This window comes from Sitodiplosis mosellana, unplaced genomic scaffold (genome assembly GCF_009176505.1).
Source record: "Sitodiplosis mosellana isolate CC-2019 unplaced genomic scaffold, AAFC_SMos_1.0 Smas_scaffold_5, whole genome shotgun sequence".
NCBI classification, from domain to species: Eukaryota; Metazoa; Arthropoda; class Insecta; order Diptera; family Cecidomyiidae; genus Sitodiplosis; species Sitodiplosis mosellana.
The window spans coordinates 2,964,084-2,983,674 of record NW_022595248.1 but is presented as its reverse complement, the minus strand read 5'-3'; the positions used below and the strand labels follow the sequence as shown (position 1 = coordinate 2,983,674).

The following is a 19,591-nucleotide window of genomic DNA, read 5'->3' as shown; positions in this document are numbered from 1 at the left end:
GTTATCGTCATGTATAAACATTTTTGGCGACGTAGCTTGTGTTGAGAGCGAATGAAAAGTGTCGCTTTTATCTCGTTAAAACGCATTCAAGGCTAAACACACATATTTAAGGCGTACATGTCAATCAAATTGGTTATTTACTGCAAATATCTGGCTACGAAATGAATAAGGTATTCAATATTGTTGTCACAGTGAAAGTTGAAGCTGACCGCTGCTGCTGCTATCAGCCAATTTATTTCAATTCCGTGTTTCAGATTAAATGAGTGTGTGTCTGGTTTATTAAGATTTATTTTCTACACGCTATGTCTTTAACTTTCGACGATTTTTTCAATGCATTTACATGCCGTTTCATTCACATGTCACTCGTACTGGAGCTGTCAATTTACTGCGTATGCGTAGTTTAAAAACAGCTAAAAAAAATCCAATAGTTGAAGGAGTCGTACACATACACGCATTTAGTTCACTGAACGGACGAAGTGAACTGGCTGTTTGGCAATGGGGTCGGATGTACCAAATGCGATGCTCGTGCATTGCCATTAAGTAAATTCTACTCGCAATGAACTCATCGTAGTGCGGGCTGGTTGAATTGCGCAAGTGTATGTTTTTATGTCGTATGCCCATTGATATTGAGCCATTTCCTCATTACTACGTACATTGTGCACTCCTTTATATGTGGTGCTAGTGTTATTATGATGATGACTGCATCATCGCGCGTTATATATGTGTGTTTTTCTTGCTGTCTCGTTCGCTTAGGCCTGAGTGCGAATTTGTAGCAGCAGCAGCAGTAGACGTAGTTCGTCGCCACTTTCTTGCCACTTCAGACCGAGTGAAAGCAGTTTTGGCGATGTAAGAACCGTGTTCGGACCCTATCTTTTTTATTTCGGCGTATTGAAACCGATTATTTTCTGTTTGTTTCATTATCTTTCATTCTTTGAGCTGTGACTAGTTTCTATTTTTGTCATCAATACTCATCATTTTTCTGCGTTCTAAAATTGAAATTAAGTGAAAGTTGTTTGAGTCCGTGTGTGTTAAGAATACAAATGAACCAAATATGGAAAAGTGACAGCAGTGTGTTTTCATTCTCGTGGAAATGGGCAACACAATAAATGGCTAGAAATGACGTGTTTTGAGTGAACTATATGAAGGTTAGACAACCACCATAATACACCCTGAGAGTGTGTTTGACATGGATACAAACGAATATTCGGCATGTGCTACACACGACGATAAAATTCAATGTTGAGTGGAAATCTATACAGAACTCTTCTTTGCGAGTGTGTATTACAATATATTTGTTTGTTGTCGTGAGGGATTGGGAGAGTGTGAGAGAGATTTCCAATGGAATTTCCCTGTCAACGCCGCACGAAACATCAAAACCAATGATGTCAATATTTAGATTCGACGAACAAACGAACGAAGAAGAAACACCATCAAAATGAGGAATATGGAAAAGAACATGGTAACAATAATTTTTGTGAATAAGACCAAATAGAGACATGTCTCAAAAGAAGAATGTTTATAAAAAGCCGTCTCGATTTAAAGCTCGTATTGCAAACTGCAGAGAGACAAATTAAACAGTCTCCGATTCAAGGGCGTGTGAAAATGTCAAATCGTTATGTAAATGCTGTGTTGATATTAAAAAGATCTCTTTTTTTCTCGATAAAAATAAAGATATTTTCGATACGAAGTTATGCAAATCTTAACAATGACCTTTCATTTTGAGGCCACTTCCGATGGTATCTTCGGTGCATTGGAGCATTGAAATGCGCTTTCAAATGAATCAATTACAAAATTGATGCTCATTTGTGTGTTGGTTGGGCTTTTAAAATCAAGTTTGAAAAACGTAATATATTTGATTCCAGAGCAAAGTTGCTCATTAGCTCATTCAGCGAGAAATTCAAGTGCATGCACAAAAACACACATCGACTCGAATCGGCGGCTCAGTCGAATGTAAATATTAGCAAGCGAAATGGAGTGCGCGCAAATGCGTTCAACGATAACACAAGCAAAAAATCGCCTGTGTTTAAGTTGGACTTTCAGTTCCGCTGTTACGCACATAATGTGCCTATGGCAATACGCGGTAATGCTTCATGATTCATACGCTTCATGAGTTGGGTTTTTCGATGAAATCAAGCTGAAATCACTTACAATATCTGCACCATGTACGCCGTTTTATTTCTCTTTTTTTTGTGCACAATTCTATCGTTCATATTCTGACTTCTTGGCTTGGCATATCGTTGCTTGTTTAACATGGCTATTTACATTATGTTTTAGTAATTACAGCAAACATACGCTACGTACTCAGACGTGCTGTTTTTTTCATTCTTTTTTTTCATTCTCTCCATATTTTTATCGACTTTGCATTGTTATCGGTACACCGAGCGAATGAAGCGTCTTGCGCGATTTGCTTCGCATAAATATTTGCGTATAAAGTTTGGAAAAAAGTTCGTTTGTTTTATGCAAACGTAATTTAGCATATAAATTTCAGTTAAGTTCATTAGCAGGAACGAACATATACACACACACACATAAATCGCTTCTCATTTCCAAATTTCCAATTGTGTGGCGGTGGCGGAGCAAAAGCGTTAGCAAATGTGCTGGTAAAAGCAATGCCAAGACACAAGTTGAGTCACAGCAACGATTGTTTACTTAATTGTTGCTGTTGTTACTTGATTTGAATTCCTCGTGTTGGCCCGGCGGCCCAGCCCAACATTTTCGTTATATAGATGTTTGTGTTACCATGCTCGAACATCGCGTCATACTTGCTTGATTACTGATTTGAATGATTTATATCGTGCAATTAAATCCTTGTCGCACATATGCTTCAAAAGTATCCAACACAAAAATCACAACAGAAGAACAAACAGAGAGTGTGGGTGAGTGAGTGAGAGGGTTCAACACATTTTCTGTTTGCTTATGCAAAAGCGAACAGCCGTCGAACAAATTCCCGACCATTTTTCCTCGCACAAATATTTTATGTTCAATGTTTTCTTTCTCTTGTTTATCATTTTTATGAATAGCAAATGTATCAACCCTCATTCATAAATGCCGCCCGACGCGCAAATATGGAACGAATTATATATTTATTTTTATTGCACACAAATGAAGCGGTTATGTACTGCAATTCATTCTAATGATGTACACGCAATCGGAATCGTTAAAGAGCAGTACGGTTCCCAAAGCAACTTCCAGGCTCAAACAAATTTTGTGCAAATTTTCAAGCGAACGCATGGATGTAGGAGCAAAAAAACGGTAATGAAAAGTATTATGATGCCAAAAGAAATACGCGTTCTGGTTTGCCTTTGATTAATCACGAAAATATTGGACATTGATCCTCCAGAATCGTTGGAATGCTTTGAGTTTGATCAAATGTTGCTGTTTGCTTTATTTAAACTGAAATTGAATTTCACCTAGATCAACAATACTAAATTCCCGCTTGGATTAACCGAAGAAACACTTCGCTTAGACTAACCAACGTACTTCTTTTGTTGGAATCTTTCTTGGATTATATCTTCTGTCATAACTATTTTAAATGTACTGTTTCGTTTTTGAAATCAACGAAAATTGGATTTATTTCCTTGGAAATATCTTAAGCAAAGGGCAAAAAACGCACCATGAGGCGTAAAAAACCATAATCTTGTAGTTGCGGGTGAAATCATCATAGTTACAAAGTCAAAGTCATTTGTTACTCAAAGTAGAAGATAATTGGGAAGACTAAACGTCAAAGCAATTTATTCTGTTTCAAATTTTCATTTTTTTTATTCTCTTTCATTTATGATTTGTTGTTCTCTTTTAATCAACTTGAAAGGAAAATCATTTCCCCACCTCAAGTATATGGCCATATACCAAAGCGAAATGTGTATTTGAACAGAAAGTTGGAAATGAAGGTTCTTTAATCATCGTTTCCGTGTGGTTCTTTGGTTCTTTTACAATATCAAAAATGACGTTTAATTACAATCCATAGCACAACAAGCGTACATAATTCCAATTTAATTTTTATGGCACATATCATGACTGTGGATTTGATTGTGCCATTGATTAGTTAGTAGGTCGCTCGCACGCATTATTCCACAATGGAAACAGAAAAAATCAAGTTTCTCTCTCTATGCATTGAATTGAATCATTTGAAGCCTTGCGTTAACTAAATCATCCATTAGGCCGTGATTTCATTTTGTCTGCTGTTATGGGCGAGAGAGAGAGAGAGAGAACGCGCATTTGCAACTGTTTGATGAGTTAAAATCGCGCTTTTGTCCGGATTTCATTTAAAAAATCTCGTTTTGTTGATGTTCATTTGAAATGGATAGCGTTTTCATTTTGAAGTGTATTGAAACCAACAACCACAGCAATTAATGCATACCGTTGTGATTGAGATCTGTCCAGCCATTTGGATGGAATGGAATGGAATACGAGAAGAAAAAACTATCCACTCTTCCTATGATAATTAAATTGTTTAGTCACGTTTGTGCCGTAGCATAAATAATAACAATGCAAAATCGATGATTATAAATAATTTGCTTGGTTTGTGATATTTGCTGCCGTATGGAGTGATTTACTCGGTGCTACAAATGGTTTTCAATAATCCACGATGAGGGAAATGATGATTATAATTTTCCAAAATGTACACACCGGCACGACACACACACATCGAAAAAAGCAGGCTGCAAAAATTCAACGACTTTAATTGCGGTTAATAAAGAGCTGCAGTTCTGCGGTTTGATATCGCAAATCACATCGAACACAATGGTGCTCCGCGCTGCACGTTCCATACCAAAATCCACTTGCTGTATATCACAATGAATCAGAGACGATTACTCCAAATTGGTGGGCTCAAGAGAGGGAACACATGCAGTTCGATTGTGATTCACTTGTCTATAATTTTGTACGTTTCACGTCTCTGTCGACTGCATGCTTTGTGCCCAATTGCAAACAAATACCATGAACGAATGCACACACTATGTACCGTTGTAATCATAGGTACCGCTATTTGATTGTGGCATTTAATAAACGTTTTAGGGTATATTTTTCGGATTCCTTATGAATTTTTTAGTACATGAACTTTTGTGGCTTACTCTCCCTCTCTCTCCTTCTGTTCCATCAAATTTCGTGAAGTGTATACACGCGCGCGCCTCAACGTCGCAATTAATATTTTGAGTGGCGCACGAGTGCGCCATTACACAATAAGTATTCAATACTTTCTACATTATTGTCGTCGTCGCCATCGTCACCACAACAATCAAATTGTTTGTAATGCAACCAATTGATATGCTATATAACACACACAGACTATCGATTGGTGGAGCCGTAATTAATCATGGCTTTTGGTACAACGGTTGATACCGTTCACTTCGATGAATCAACCCGCTCATTCAAACCAGACCACCACCATCATCATCCAAAAGTGAACTTTTTCTTTTCTTGTTTTATAGAAAACGAGCACTGAAATCTCTTTTGTCTCGAAAAAAAGGGCGGATTGAAATCAAATCAATATCGAATTTGCCCATGAATTCATTTGATTTCGCTTATGCCACTTTTGCAAATTGTTCACCAGCCAGTGAGAGGGAAAGGGGAAAACTCTTTCATCATCGCTCAATTGATTGATTACATTTGTGATGAAAAAAAAAAACTTTTCGGAAATTGATTTGCAGCTTTCTTTGTTCCATTGTGTCAGACACGAGTGACACTTCACATTTTTGTTGAATATGTCATCGCGAACAAAAGAATGACGACAACGAGAGCGACTTTTCAACACTTCAATAATTTCCATCAAAGAGACGCTGTCGAAAGAGAGCGTGTTCTGTTATTTGTCGATATGGCAATAGTCTGTTTCCTGATCAATTCACAAGGAATGCCTCAGCTTGTCAAAAGAATTGATATTGCTGAGCTTTGATGCAGTTGCGATTGAATTTTGTTCAATTTTCAGATTTGGCATCGTAAAAACGGGCATAACAACTGTGATTTATTCTAAACTTTTTTAGTGATCAATTTCATAGTTTAGCCTCGTGCCCCATCGTGTTCCAGCTATAACTCTTTAACTCGTGAGTTGATTTCTGGAATATTCCATGCTCATCGTGCACTTAATATAAAATCCTCGGTCATGACGATATCATAAACCATACGATATTACATTTTGTGCAAAATGGCCTATTGACCGGCCAAAAGAATTGTTGTGTTGATTATCTGACTAAACAAAAAAAGGCCATTCAATCCGCTGGCATACAATATTACTCGTGTGTGCCGAATTCATGCTGATTCATTTCTAATTAAATTTGTTTCTCAATCAACAGTGTAGACAATCGATACTGTTTTCAATGATAAAAACTTTTTTTTATCCCTTTGAAAACGTTTTTTTTTCAGTTTTCAAAGTATTGTAATCCTCTATTTGAATGGATCATGCCGAAATGGCCACCCATAGAGCGTTGAGCTTCAAAGGGAATTGAATAAATAACAAGCGCAAAAAGTGGCAGTATTGTGATAAAATCATGCTTTCAACAGGTACAATGACAATATGCTCATTCAAAAATGGAAGGTACTCAAAATGCAAACCTTTTATTTCGATAGCGTACACAAATGCATGTAACATCGAAATGAAGTTCCTCTGTTCGAAATAGCAGGAAACAATCGCAATCAACAATAATGTCCGTCGTTTCTTTCTCGATTTGTATTGAAATTTACTCATGTACATAGCACATGGATAAAGAAATTTCCTTTCCAGTCGAAACATCAAACATGAATCGAGAAAAGTCCTTTACATAATCGTAAAAAATATGGGTATGTTTTCCAGGAATCACGCAAAAATGCCAGAAGTATGCTGAACAATTCAGCATAAGCCACAAGCGACAAATCTCAAAAATTTACTCAAGAGAGAGAAACGAATCGCTCTCTTTCCGGTCTTTGGTCGCAACAGCCGAACTGAGTGAAACCATAGTGAGCGTAGATGAAATTTCACTCACAACAATAGCGACAGACCGAGTGAAAGCTAACAGATGGAAGCCAACAACGAGTCACATGTGCGAGATTGAGCGAAAATATCGCACGCGTCGACACACTAAAATCTTCAGGCCGTGCACACTTGATACAACTTGTCGGCAGCTGATTGTGATTTTCATTCGTGTAGCGGCTACCAAATGAATCGGACGTATTACGCTTTTTCACCAGTTTCATAGTCGACGTGACGCGCATACGAAACGAAACCATTTCACCATCAAGCACATGGTCCGTTACACAAAATCGTTCAGTTTTTAAAAGCAGAGAAATTGAAACCATTTTGTTTTAAAACAAATTACAAACAAAACAAAGAGAAAAAGTATTTTAACTGAGCAAAAAAAATTCTTGAGATTCGTGTGATTAAGTCGATTATAGTGTATCAGTTGATTATTTGACGAATGCTTATTTCGCTGATCAGAACGCCGAACCAACGGTCCAACGATATCGAATCAGTCACAGGCAATAAATGAGCATTAAGTGCTTGAGTTTTGCGAGTTGTTGTGTTTATGCTTCGGGAAAAAAGTTTAGGGCTTGAAGTTTGTAATAAAAGGGCGCAGAATAAAAAAAACGCACTCAACGAATCGCAAAGTAGATTGATTGATTTAGTTCGTCATCGAGCTGCATACAAGTTTTGCCGGGCAACAAGAATCATCACGCAATTTCTTCACGAGTGATTTTTTTTTTTCTTTCAACGTCATCTACGAGACAGCAACCAACCACTAGCCTCGAACAATTGGAATAAACCAATTTTGTGAGTTACGTTCGGTAGAAGTTTTTGCACTCCGTTGAGAGAGAGAGAGAGAGAGAGAGACTATAACATGAAGTGAATGTTTGGTGTTTTCATACGCTCATAACTCTCGCAACCATCGATCTTAGTGCAAAGTGGACATTCGTCTGCTGCTGGTCGTGTTTAGTTTTATTATTTGTTGTACCACACACTGTTCAACCAATATTAAGTAACATTGATAACAGAAACAAATAACAACAACAGTCGCACAAGAGCAAAAAAAACATCAGCAACAACAACATCGGCATCATAGAATACGAAATAGTGAAGACGAACCAAGCACAACAAAAGCAATACTAATAACAAATTTGTGCGAATTCAGGGCAAAACCGTTTTGTCAGTTCAAGTACCAGTTCACATCACATATATACGAGCTATGCAATCCGTTTTTGCAATAAAAACCAATTGAATCACACGAGAAAGAGCGGAAAAAACACACACATATTGATTGTTAGTGCATCGCAAGCAAACATAAACATTTTGTGTTTCCTCGGAATTTTACGTTTGTGGTCGGGTGGTTTATCGATTGGTTAATGACGAAAATCGTTCCACAAAATAAGTGTATGAAAGGAAAGAAAACGACCTGCGTCAACTATCCGCCTGAACATAACAAATCATAAAATATAAACAAGAACACACAACCATATAACAATAACAACTCATCGAATGGTATTATCGACGAAATAAAAGCGGAAAACTCTCGAAATACACAAACCAAAAAAAAAAACAAGTCAATTTTAGAAAAAAACCAGTTGATTCGATGGAACTGCTTCGTTCGAACAACGACGCGTTCTGATTTTTGTCAATTTATTTCGTGCTACAAACTTGTGACCACGAAAAGAACGAAAACACAACAGAACATAAATGATGTGAAGCATATGAAATGCAACTATCGATAATTGGAAATTGTTGAGAAATTTATTGGAAAAACTTTAACTGCTTCAAATGTGAGGTGAGTGAATTTTTCGTGAAAAGGAAGAAAAAGAGACGATTCTGTTGCAACTGTGTTGTTGACTGCGTTGAGATTGCATGAACTGTTCGTGGTAAATAACATTTAATTAAATGGAAAAGGAAATTGGATTGAAGACGATCGTCTCTCGAGACATTTGACATTATTTCATGGGCATTGAATGTGATTGTATCATTGACGAATCGACGTCACCTAACGCTCGTTTACATTAAATTATGTCACTTTGTTGTTACACACTAGCCAGTTATCTAGACTGGATCAATGCATACGAAATTAACACGTGGTCATACGATGAAATCAAGTCAAAAAGAAGCATATCTGAAAAAGTGAAAGGTGTGCTATAGCCACATTTGCTTGTACAAAAAGCACAACCAACAGAGTTGCCGACCGAACTTGAGTGCGGTGTGTAGAAGAATCAAGCATATCTTGATTCAGTATGTGACATTTTCGATAGTGGCTCTTAACAATAACCCCAGTTTCGACTCAAAATCGATTAATCTTCCTTTCGCAGTTAGTTCCGGTGCTGTGCTGCGGCTAATCCGAATCACATTCAAATTAATCCAAAAATGTTCGTTTATCTTTTCCGTTTGGCTTCACCAAATTGAAATACACACAATCTTCGGCTATATATTTACCACACAAGGGTATGTTTGGATTACGCTTTGGAAATTGTCTGTAGTTCGACAAATGTCAAGATAAAAACCGAAAAATTTATTCAACATTCGAACGCTGAACTCTCTGGCTCTCTTTTTCTGCAAATGCGCACCGCCGAATAATGCTGTATATCTAAAACGAATTACCACATCGATAACTGCTCTATCCGTGACACATTTCAACGTTCGATTCAGATTAAATCACACACCAAAGACGTGTGCAAAAAAACCATTTGACATTTTTGCTTTTTATTTTTCGTCGTCGTTTCAGTTGCCCACAAATTCTGTATCAAACAAGAGACGCAAATTTCAGTTCGAAACATGCTTTTCAACTTTTCTCATACAAAAATTGCTTTTTATTCCTCTAACAAAATAACAACATCACTTGAACAATATTTTTTATTTGGCATACAGGTCCAGCGACGCATTAAAACCGCGTATGGAGCATAAAAGAGCGGGTAACGGTTTGAACGGACAGTGAAAAAAGACGAGAAAAAAAGTATGCGGTAAAACTACGCACATTAAATACAAATATCGACAATTTTTTGTGTGTGTGTGTTCAGAAACAGATTAAACCCAATTGGCTGGGGCTTTGAAGTGAATAAAAAATTTTATGAATTTGAACTGAAAAGAAATTAACGCGCGATAACCGCACCAATTTAAATTGAGTTGAATGAAAAAAAAAAACCAACAACCTAGGTACTTGTTAATGTGTGTGCTGCATCGAAAGTGCTAAATATAACTAAAGTGAACGGAATTCGGAATCAACAAGCGAAAGTGCGTTTTAACCGGAGAAATAAGCATAAAATACTCATAAAGTGAAACGAAGCGCATACACAAAATTACGATTATTATTTTTGTTCGGTGCAAAAATCGATATCGTTTTATTTTTCACTCGCTTGTGCCGCGCACACGTCGAAAACCATTAAATAAATACGCTTTCAATTAATTGCAACAAAATTGAATTTCAGCTCGATCACCAAACTATCTCAATTTCACTCGACTTAAATCAATCACACTTGAGATCGGGGAAAAAAAAAACAAAATAAACGGAAATATTTAAAATAAAAACGAGACTTTATCTGAAACAAGAGAGAAAAATGAGAACTGTGTACTTTACCATGCCGATGAAAATGCGACGAAACCTAAAATTATTGTTGTTCCTGTCAATTAGCTGGATGTTTTTGATGTTCTACTACTTCCAATCAAGCAATCCAAAGGTAAGTCCCCATATTTGGTGCATTTTTTTTTCTCGGCGGTTGTTGTTGTCGCCGAAATACGGCAATTTATTGATAATGAACATGTTTTCGACAGCATGGTGCTATTTTCATGTAAAATATATATAATTTATGGATTTTGATGAAGTGTTCGTACAGCCGTCGTCATTTTTTCCTACCGTTGGTACCGCTGTGTACTGCGTCGGGGTTTATGTGCCACCAAACGGCAAAAACTTTTCATCTACATTGCGAAACAGACAAAAGATAAGATTACATCCCAATCTTATTGCAAATCTTTAAATTAAGTACAAAGACATTTATTTGTGAAAATTTTCGGCAAAAATCTCAAACCTGGGGTTTTGAGTGAAGCGCTCGCTAGCTTGCTCTCTCTTGCTCGCATCGCACTCTCATTTTTTACTCTCGCTTATCATTCCACACGCACACAAAAGCAAATTTTGCAGAAAGAAACTTTTCAACTTCCGAAACAATTACATTCTTGCATGCGACACAAGAGCAAACGCTATGGCAAAAGTAGCCCAGGCCTTTGATACATACCCATACTCATACTGGTTTGGATTCGATGGAAAATATTGACAACCGACGAGAAGCATGCACACATACACACAACATCAAGCATTTGAAAGTTTTCCACTTCAGAAAAGTTGTCTGAAGGGAAAAAATGAGCGACAACGAAACGGTGCATTGAAGAGAGACGAATTCACGAAAGCGCCACCACCACGCCAACGTTCATGGAAATCCGGCATTTATGTTCATTGCTCGTTCTTTGCACATTCACCAAAAACTGCTTTTGTATTTACTCTGTGCATTAAATGTTCGCCAATACTGTTTGTGTGTTGTTCTTTGTGTTTCTCGTTTGGTTTACGACTTCATTGAGTCTTTTGGTCTCCCCCGGCTCCTCGAAGAACTCATCTATCTCTCTTACTAAAAATCAAAAATGTGCTCGTTATTTTGCTCACGCAATCGAAACGATTGAGCATTTAGCTGTTTTTCTTTGGAATTTGCGAAAACATAAGATAATCTGCGAATAAAAAAGCCGTCCCAGGAGGTTTCACCATACACACATTTGTTCGATTTAATCCGTTAAATCGACCAATTTTTCTCCCCCATCGATTGAACTTACAGTCGATGGCTTTTGGGCTCAGCAGTGTCACTCTGTATGTATGTATGTGTGTGTGTGTGTTTGATTGTGCCTCAAAACATAACCGAGTACATGCCAAGTGAGTTATGTGAAACGTGAAGAGAACCCGGCGCCACTTTATCAATAACAATGTACGTGAACATTGCATGGCAAGAATAGTTAACGGAGCAAATGTCGAATGCGCACAGCGGAATGGTCATTGCAAGCAATTTAAATTCATGTGCGTGAACGCTTTTTGAACTGTCGGTTCAAATCGATGTGCTTGTTCGGCTGTCAGCCGCGTTTTTCCTTTCGATCCTTTTTTCGTTTCTTTTTTTTATTAATTTTCAATGGTTGAGGTGGCCTCTTTTGATAGACATGCAGAATTTTACGGTCAAAGCGGTCGCGTAATGGATAGGATTTTCAAATGAATGGCGATTGGTGTTTCATGGAATGTAATCACGTGATATCGTCTCGTAAATTTTTCAAACCAAATGACTTGGCCTTACTGTGCGCATATCCATCGTCGCGTGTTGGCCTATTTATAAGTGATGGGTTTTTTTTTTCGTGGCGACCCACCAACAGACAACATGTGCCCCAATTGTTAAAGCCCAAATAAATGCGTTTATTCTCACAAAGAATTGAAAAACCGACGGATATTACAATTTAAATTATTATTTGTCATAGCAACTGAGCTCATGTAGCACACCCGTTTATGCAGCACGCCCATAAACACACTGCCAAATATATGCATTTTTGAGCCGTTGAAAGAAGGTTACGTCGTTTTCCGTTTTCCGTTTACCGTTTCAAATTTTGTTTATCTAACCGCACAGTGGCAACGCATTCATGAACTGTAATCATGACAATAGCAATAATCATAGTAATTTGCAAACAGAAATTCGAATATATCTTTTTTGTTCGGTGTGTCTACGTCCATACTCTATGGTGTATGGCACATGTGCATACTGGAATCCCAAAAGTAAATACCTAGGGCTTAAATCAGCTGCAATCGAGTTTCCCACACCGTCGATCGTCGTGTCGCTGAAACACAATGTCGATGTCTTCATGTTTGACATGTTGATATATGAAAATAATAAATGACAAGCAAATGATGCCGTTATATTAAACCCATAAAAACACCGACCATAAAATCGAGTATATGTGTGTTTATTATTTTTCACCGCATGCAAAAACATGTGTGAAAACCGCACATTATTTGAAACCCTGTCACTGCATTCTCCGTACATGTGTGTGTGTGTGTGTGTGCCTTCACCCAATTTTTATACGTGCTTTGCCTTCGGTTGCATTTGAATGAGTTTATTTTATACAATGGTTCTCTTCCTTTGTTTCGAAGCTCGTGAATCTACCCTATCGTTTTTTTTAAATATCTGAGTATCTTTAAGGCAAAAATTGCGAAATGGTTTTCTACCTTGCCTTTTTGCATCAAAGTTGTCGGGCTATGTGCATTTTGAATTCCATCCCTTTTGCATTAAAACTTGATGAATGAAGATGGAAGCGACCGACTAACGAAAAAAAAACTTGTGTAAAGTTTTTGAGCCAGAAGCAATTTCTCAAATGCCATTCATCAATTAACGCCTGAAGTGAGCATGGCAACTTTCAAGGTCTACCCGCTCAACGAAAACTTTTACTTTTTTTCGTAGTCGGCCACATCTTTATCGATCTATTTTATCGAGTGAATAAATTTCCGAAATGTCACCATGTCTATTTTGGTCGATTATACGATCTTTGCGGAAAGTGAACGAAAGAAAAAGAGACCACGCCGTTCAAGAATAATTTTGAGTGAAGAAAGAAAAAAAAGTCGCATAAATCATCCGACCGCAATGAGTGACGAATTCAACGCTTTAATTAATTAGTCTGTTGTTTTTGAACAAGCGAAGCCACACGACAATGTCCCGTTTAAAGCAGTTGAAACCTTTCTATGGGTTCCGTGCACAGAATATTCCACACTTTTGTCAATACATATAGTGAAACAAGCAAGTCATACCAATGCTTTCGGGGCAAAAAGCAACTGGAAAATACACCGTGAGGGGAAGTTGAAATCGTCGTTTGTTTGCGTTGCGTTCTTACATAAGTGTGACCAATCCATTGAATATTAACCAATTTCGAAGCAAACGTATACGAATGGATTCCAATCGATTGCACCGATGAAGTGAACGCATGATTGATTTTATGTGGGGATGGCGGTGGACTTCGATTTCGTTTGATAAATTCGATTAAATCTGCTCGATGAACACTGCTCGGTGATGTCTAACAAAATAAGAGAGAAAAAGCCATGAGAAAATGCACACGATTTTTTCTTTATTCGAGTTCAGTTACTTGGCATCAAAATCAATCACCATTACTGTGAAAATGATTGAGATTTTTTTTTTCAGCGATTCAATAGTGAATGAACCAATAAAGAAAAAATGTGAATCAACGAAGAAAAGTGTGAGTTTTTCCCAAATTGCTAATACAATTTGCTCTGTTTGTGAAATTCTTCGATATCACGAATATTCCATTCAACCCCATTTGATGGCAAATATTTTACTTTTTGAATAGCAGCTTTCACTCTCTGCTTTTTCCCTTCATCATCTTCTCGAGTTGCAAAGAATGCACACTGTATCCATTGCAGACTGTAAAAAGATGGGACTGTTTGTGGAGGTGAATAAAATCGACCGTGCGAAAATGAATAAAAAATTTTGCACTTCCATTCCAGCATATGTATGTGTGTGTGTATGGTATTGAGTTTCTTTTTCGAGAGTCAAAGAAGAAACAAAATTTGCCGAAGAAGAAACTGTTCTCTTGGTTGGATTTTAACGAGCTTTTTTACATTCGAGCTATGTGACGTGCACACAGTGGCTCTTGTGTTACATTCCTACATTTTAAATTGAACGTCAGTCATGTGAAATGGATGAATGAATAGTTTGGTTGAACGTGGTTTCTGTCATTATTTGCCTCTATGTGCATTTTTCGTGGTGTTATTTTTCACTCGCCGGGCTCCCTTTCTCTGTTGCTGCAGCAGCAGCGAGCGATTCGTCTTCGGTGTACATTGCACACACGATTGAAATGGGAAAACTTTTTTCGATCCCTTTTCCATTCTTGGCCCGCGGTGGAAGAGTAAAGGCAAACCGAAAAGAAACGTTCAATTCATGAACTCATTTGCGTTGAAAAATCCTTAAAATGCATGCACACGCTCGTTTATCTTTCAAAGTGCACGCTGAAAATGCACGAAAACCGATTTATTTTCACCAACTTGAGAATGTTTTTACGAGTCTCATATTTTGCACTATCATTCATACTTTCTAGTACAAAATCATATGCGAAATCACTTTCCACAGCTCACTCCATTCTAATGATGATCTGACAGCTCCCATTCGCCGATTCTCAAATTATATTTTCTTCGCTGATTTCACTCTCACTCTGTTTCACATTCGGTGAAAAGACCAATCTCTCCCGACGAGAAATTTGCGGAATATCGCATTGCGACTATTCTACGTATAGTCGCAATACGAAAAAGTCCGTCGAACGCAGCCAACTTCACGTTGGTTGTACGAAGTTTCAAGTCGAAATGTCACACTCGATCCAGTTACAACTTCACATTTATCGCAGCGCGAATAGTCGCAGGGTATTCAGCGATAACATTTTGCGGCAACTTTTATTGTGGATACCTATTCGCATTGCGAGTATCCGCACTCAAAAACGGATATGCGACGGATAGTCGACGTACACCTATTTTACCGCAAATTTCTCGTCGGGTCTCTACCATTGCGTCGATTCAATTTCATTCGTTCGAATTCTTTCGTTCGTTCTGAACCCATTCGCTCGCTTTCGTTTGTTCTTTTTGTCGATCGATCGCAATTTTTTTCCTCTTTATCATTCGTTCAGATTGCCAAGCCAAGCGAATAATTTCATTTGATTCGTATTTGATTGAATGAAAATGTGGGAAGAACGGAAAGAATGTTCATTTCATGTTTCATCTCTTGATCGCATTTATTTATGTCACATCATTCAGTTTATTATTGAAATGTAATTCGCCGCACATGTTTTTTTCTCTCTCATGAAATTCGCTCACATTCTTTTATTTGCAAATGTCCGATTTCATAATAGCTTTCTCTGGCAATCAGCAAATTATAGTAGAGCATGAATGGGTTAATTCATGTATTTGCACAACTCGAATGTATTTTCCATTCAGATAGAATGGTCCGTAATTAACTAAAATAGCGAAAGAGACGAAAAAAAAAATGAACGGTCTCTCTTTTTTGATGATGAAATGGACAAAAAATGGCTCGCATTTTGGATAAACAAACAGAGTGCTTTCAATTTTAATTGCCATTTGTTGGTACGCGCACCCAGACCAACGCTAGCTGAACCGGTCAAAAGCGAAACGGAGCGCAGCAGGTCGGTTAATGAATAAATAATAAAACTAAAGCCATTTTTAGTAGTGTCCCCGAAACTATGAAACTTTTCGATAAAATAGAACGGAAGAGAACATCTGTGCCAAAAACGTGCGCTCGCGCGATCAATGCCCACGACACATCAAACAAAGTGTACAACAAACACACGAAATAATACAACCAAAAATGCGCTCGCGCTCAAAACGGTTGTTACACTTTTGGGCAAAAGGCAAACGTGGAAAAATGGTTTGAAACTCCATTTGTTACGGTCATTGACAAATTTAATTAATATGCAGAGTGCGAGAGCAACATAAGCCCATAAATGATGGCACACACAATATCTTTCGTTTGCTCTTTAATTGCTGAGCACCGAGAAAGAGAGGTAGAGATTGAGTGAGTGAGTGAGGGAGAGAGCCGCGAATACACCGGATGTGCCGGCACTCGACGCAAAACGAAAGCATACTGTAATTAAGCGTTTGTTTTGCATTGCTTGTTACTCGAGCGATCCACCACCATCGTCATCATTGCGATGGTGGGTGCTGAAAACTTCTTGCAAATTAATAAATACGTTATAAATGGGTCATTAGCACTTTGAAAACTCATGAAATTCGCCAAATGAAATGGCAAAATAAATTTTTTTTGAATAAATGAGATATGTCTGTTGTGTACGTAGAAATGCAGCAAACAGCAAGAAGAAGAAGATAAATTTAATTTATTCTTTTCCATTCAATCAGAAATTTTTGTCTCTTACGTGTCAGCGTTTCGTTTGAAAGTCCCACCTCCGGTTTATACCATATAACTTTAACGGGGTGCACCGAGCAAATGAAATGGTTGAATTTGCACCTGTGATTAAAATTGTGGTGTAGACATGCTTAATTAAGACGAACAACCATATGAACCCCGGGCGCACAATTCATCGTGTGAATGACACTCGAATCCACACAGATGCTTTTCCATGTTAATATTCGTTACTTTTTTTACTTTGCTTCGCTGTCGTTCTGCTTTAATATCTAGTTTTAACTGTGGAACGCATCCAAATAATTCACACACAGCTCGAGAGATGTTTGTATGAATTTAAATTTACAACAACAGGTAAACGGTTTGCCATGTTTCGTGGCTGATGGTTGTAGTTTTTAATTTCGTACATCGTTCGCAACCGCAAAATGAACATGAACATGAACTGAATACGATTGGCTCGGCACACAATTGTGTAAAGTGTATTCGCGTACTAAGAGAGTCAGAGAGAGAGAGAGAGAGAGAGAGTCAGAGAGAGAGAGAGTGGTAGAAAGAGTTGGAACGACTGTGACACTCATGTGTTTATTGCGATGCGTTTTGTTGCCACTAAATATGCTGAACCTAAATGAAAATTCACAAAACCATAACACATCCAGATCCGCTGAGGGAGATGCGATTTGCATTTTTCACTATAGAATTTGTCATCAAATGGGTTGCAACCACATATAGTATACGCCATATACATATATATATTCGCTCAAATTAAATTTCTGCTCATTTGACAAATTGTAACGAGTTTTCGCAGGTTTTCATCTCGTGTATGTGCACGTATCCAATATTTGCATATTTTCCATCTCATGCGCGTCGGTATGCACGCACTTTTAAATCTGTCAGTCAAGACTATCAAATGACACAAAAACATTAAATTCAACAAAACATCAAGCGCCAAGGCTTGAACTGATTCCGACTGAGAAGGGGGTGAGAAAAATACACGCACACACAGAGGCAGTCTTTTGGAAATAGTTTTGCGAAAATGTCAATATGTGCGAGCTGTAAATTTGAAATACGAGTGACATCCGAAATTCCCATACTCGTTAGAATTGGTGCTTCTGCTAATGCATTTCCAAGATAGTTTTCAATGGTGTTGCAAAGCGGGAGTGAACGTGTGTATGTTTGCGCAATTCGTCAGAGCACAAAATTGTAAATATGTCAAGCTGGTGCTGCTGTTGTTGCTGCCGACACCGCTGTCACCATTGCTGACATTTCTTCTCAAACCGATCCATGGCGTGATGAGGTATTGGCAAATGTGTAGCAAAAACCCGAAACCCGTTCCTCTTTCCTGAAATCATGTGCGTTTTTCGGATGCAACCGTTTTAATATGCACACGGGAAATGCCATTTTCAATACAGGGCATATGGGTTTTCGGTAGGCTGTATGCCACCAAAGATATAAGTGTGTGCATGTGATTACTTTGATGGAAAGTTCAAGTTAAAATGCGATTTGTGGCTGATGTTGCACTTTGCTCTCTCCCTCCCTCTTTCGATATGGCTTCTGCAAATACAAAAAAACTAAAAAATAAAATTTCCATCGCTCTGACATTCTAATATGTGCTGCATATTGATCATAGCATACAGGCGAATGAAATTTTCGTTGTGCACGCATCGGATGCAGCGCGGTTGATTGTTGCCTGCAGAGATGTCGATTTTCGATGTTTAGCTAGCGGAACAATGTGGCAACCACAAAAACAAAACACGACCGCTTCAAGCAACACAAACACACAGATGCATGTACATTCTTTTCGCCTTTGTGCGATATCTTCTGCAGCTGAATGCTAACGAAGCGCTTTATTTATTTCCCGTGCAATAATTTTTGGCCCGTTGTTTGTTCACTGGCAACTCTTCATAAAGTCGAACCGATTTTGTTGAATTGACGAGGGCGCTCGTAAGAGAGAAATGATGGTAAGTACGCGATCGAAATATCGTGTGCATCACTTTCCAAAACACACCGTAAGCGCTGAACGCTTTGTGAAAATTGTTTAAATCCGAAACTGTTATCGGTGTGTGTATGCGGTTTGCTTTGCTCTAAGCACGCTCTAATAGCCGCACTTAAATTTTATGAACGTCAAATGTAGATAGTTACACTCTTTGGCTATGTCGCTTTTCGTTACATCGTGTGTTCGATGCTGTCGATGTACGTTTTTATTCGGTTCATCTTCCACTTCCGATGGCTTTGCGTGCGAGAGAGAGAGAGAGAGAGTAAAATTTCGTGAAACGATATAAACGAGCAATATCATAAATTACTCATGCTAAAATATTTGCCATGACATTCTAAATTGTTACGATGCGATCGATGAGCGTGTGTGTGTGTATGTTCGAACGGCAAAAGGCGTCAGACACATTTGGCCATTGGCAATTGTGTTCAACATTTACATAATCGCTACTCGTTTTACTGGGCTGCTTCTGCTTATGCTGCTGGCAACCTTGCACACTCTCGTGTGTTGTACATGTTTTTCTGCATACATACACTTTTATCAATTCCCGAATATTTACTGGGAAGATCTCTCTTGGACACATCATTTTGGGTGCAGTTTTTCGGTGTTTGCATTCCAAAGTGAATGGATTTGGAATTGCAATGTACGGCTTTCAACCACCCAAACGCTTTGACTGCGTTGCGATTTGTGAAATCCAATGCCTTTTTGCATGCAGCCTCTCAT

At 38.1% G+C, this 19,591-nt stretch overlaps 1 protein-coding gene across 3 annotated transcripts in view; it reads left to right on the top strand.

The window, feature by feature from the left end:
* The first annotated feature begins 111 nt into the window (after positions 1-111).
* Positions 112-19,591, top strand: part of LOC129566804 (polypeptide N-acetylgalactosaminyltransferase 2) — a 125,739-nt gene continuing 106,259 nt past the window's right edge. Inside the window, exons 1-3 of one of the 3 annotated variants that reach the window (XM_055443033.1) lie at positions 112-1,459; positions 6,782-8,723; positions 9,809-10,614. In XM_055443033.1, the coding sequence (XP_055299008.1) occupies positions 10,495-10,614 (120 nt within the window). In that variant the 5' untranslated portion in view covers positions 112-1,459; positions 6,782-8,723; positions 9,809-10,494. Of the gene's footprint in view, positions 1,460-6,781; positions 8,815-9,808; positions 10,615-19,591 lie in introns of all 3 variants that reach the window. The other 2 variants (XM_055443034.1, XM_055443032.1) reach the window with 2 other exon arrangements.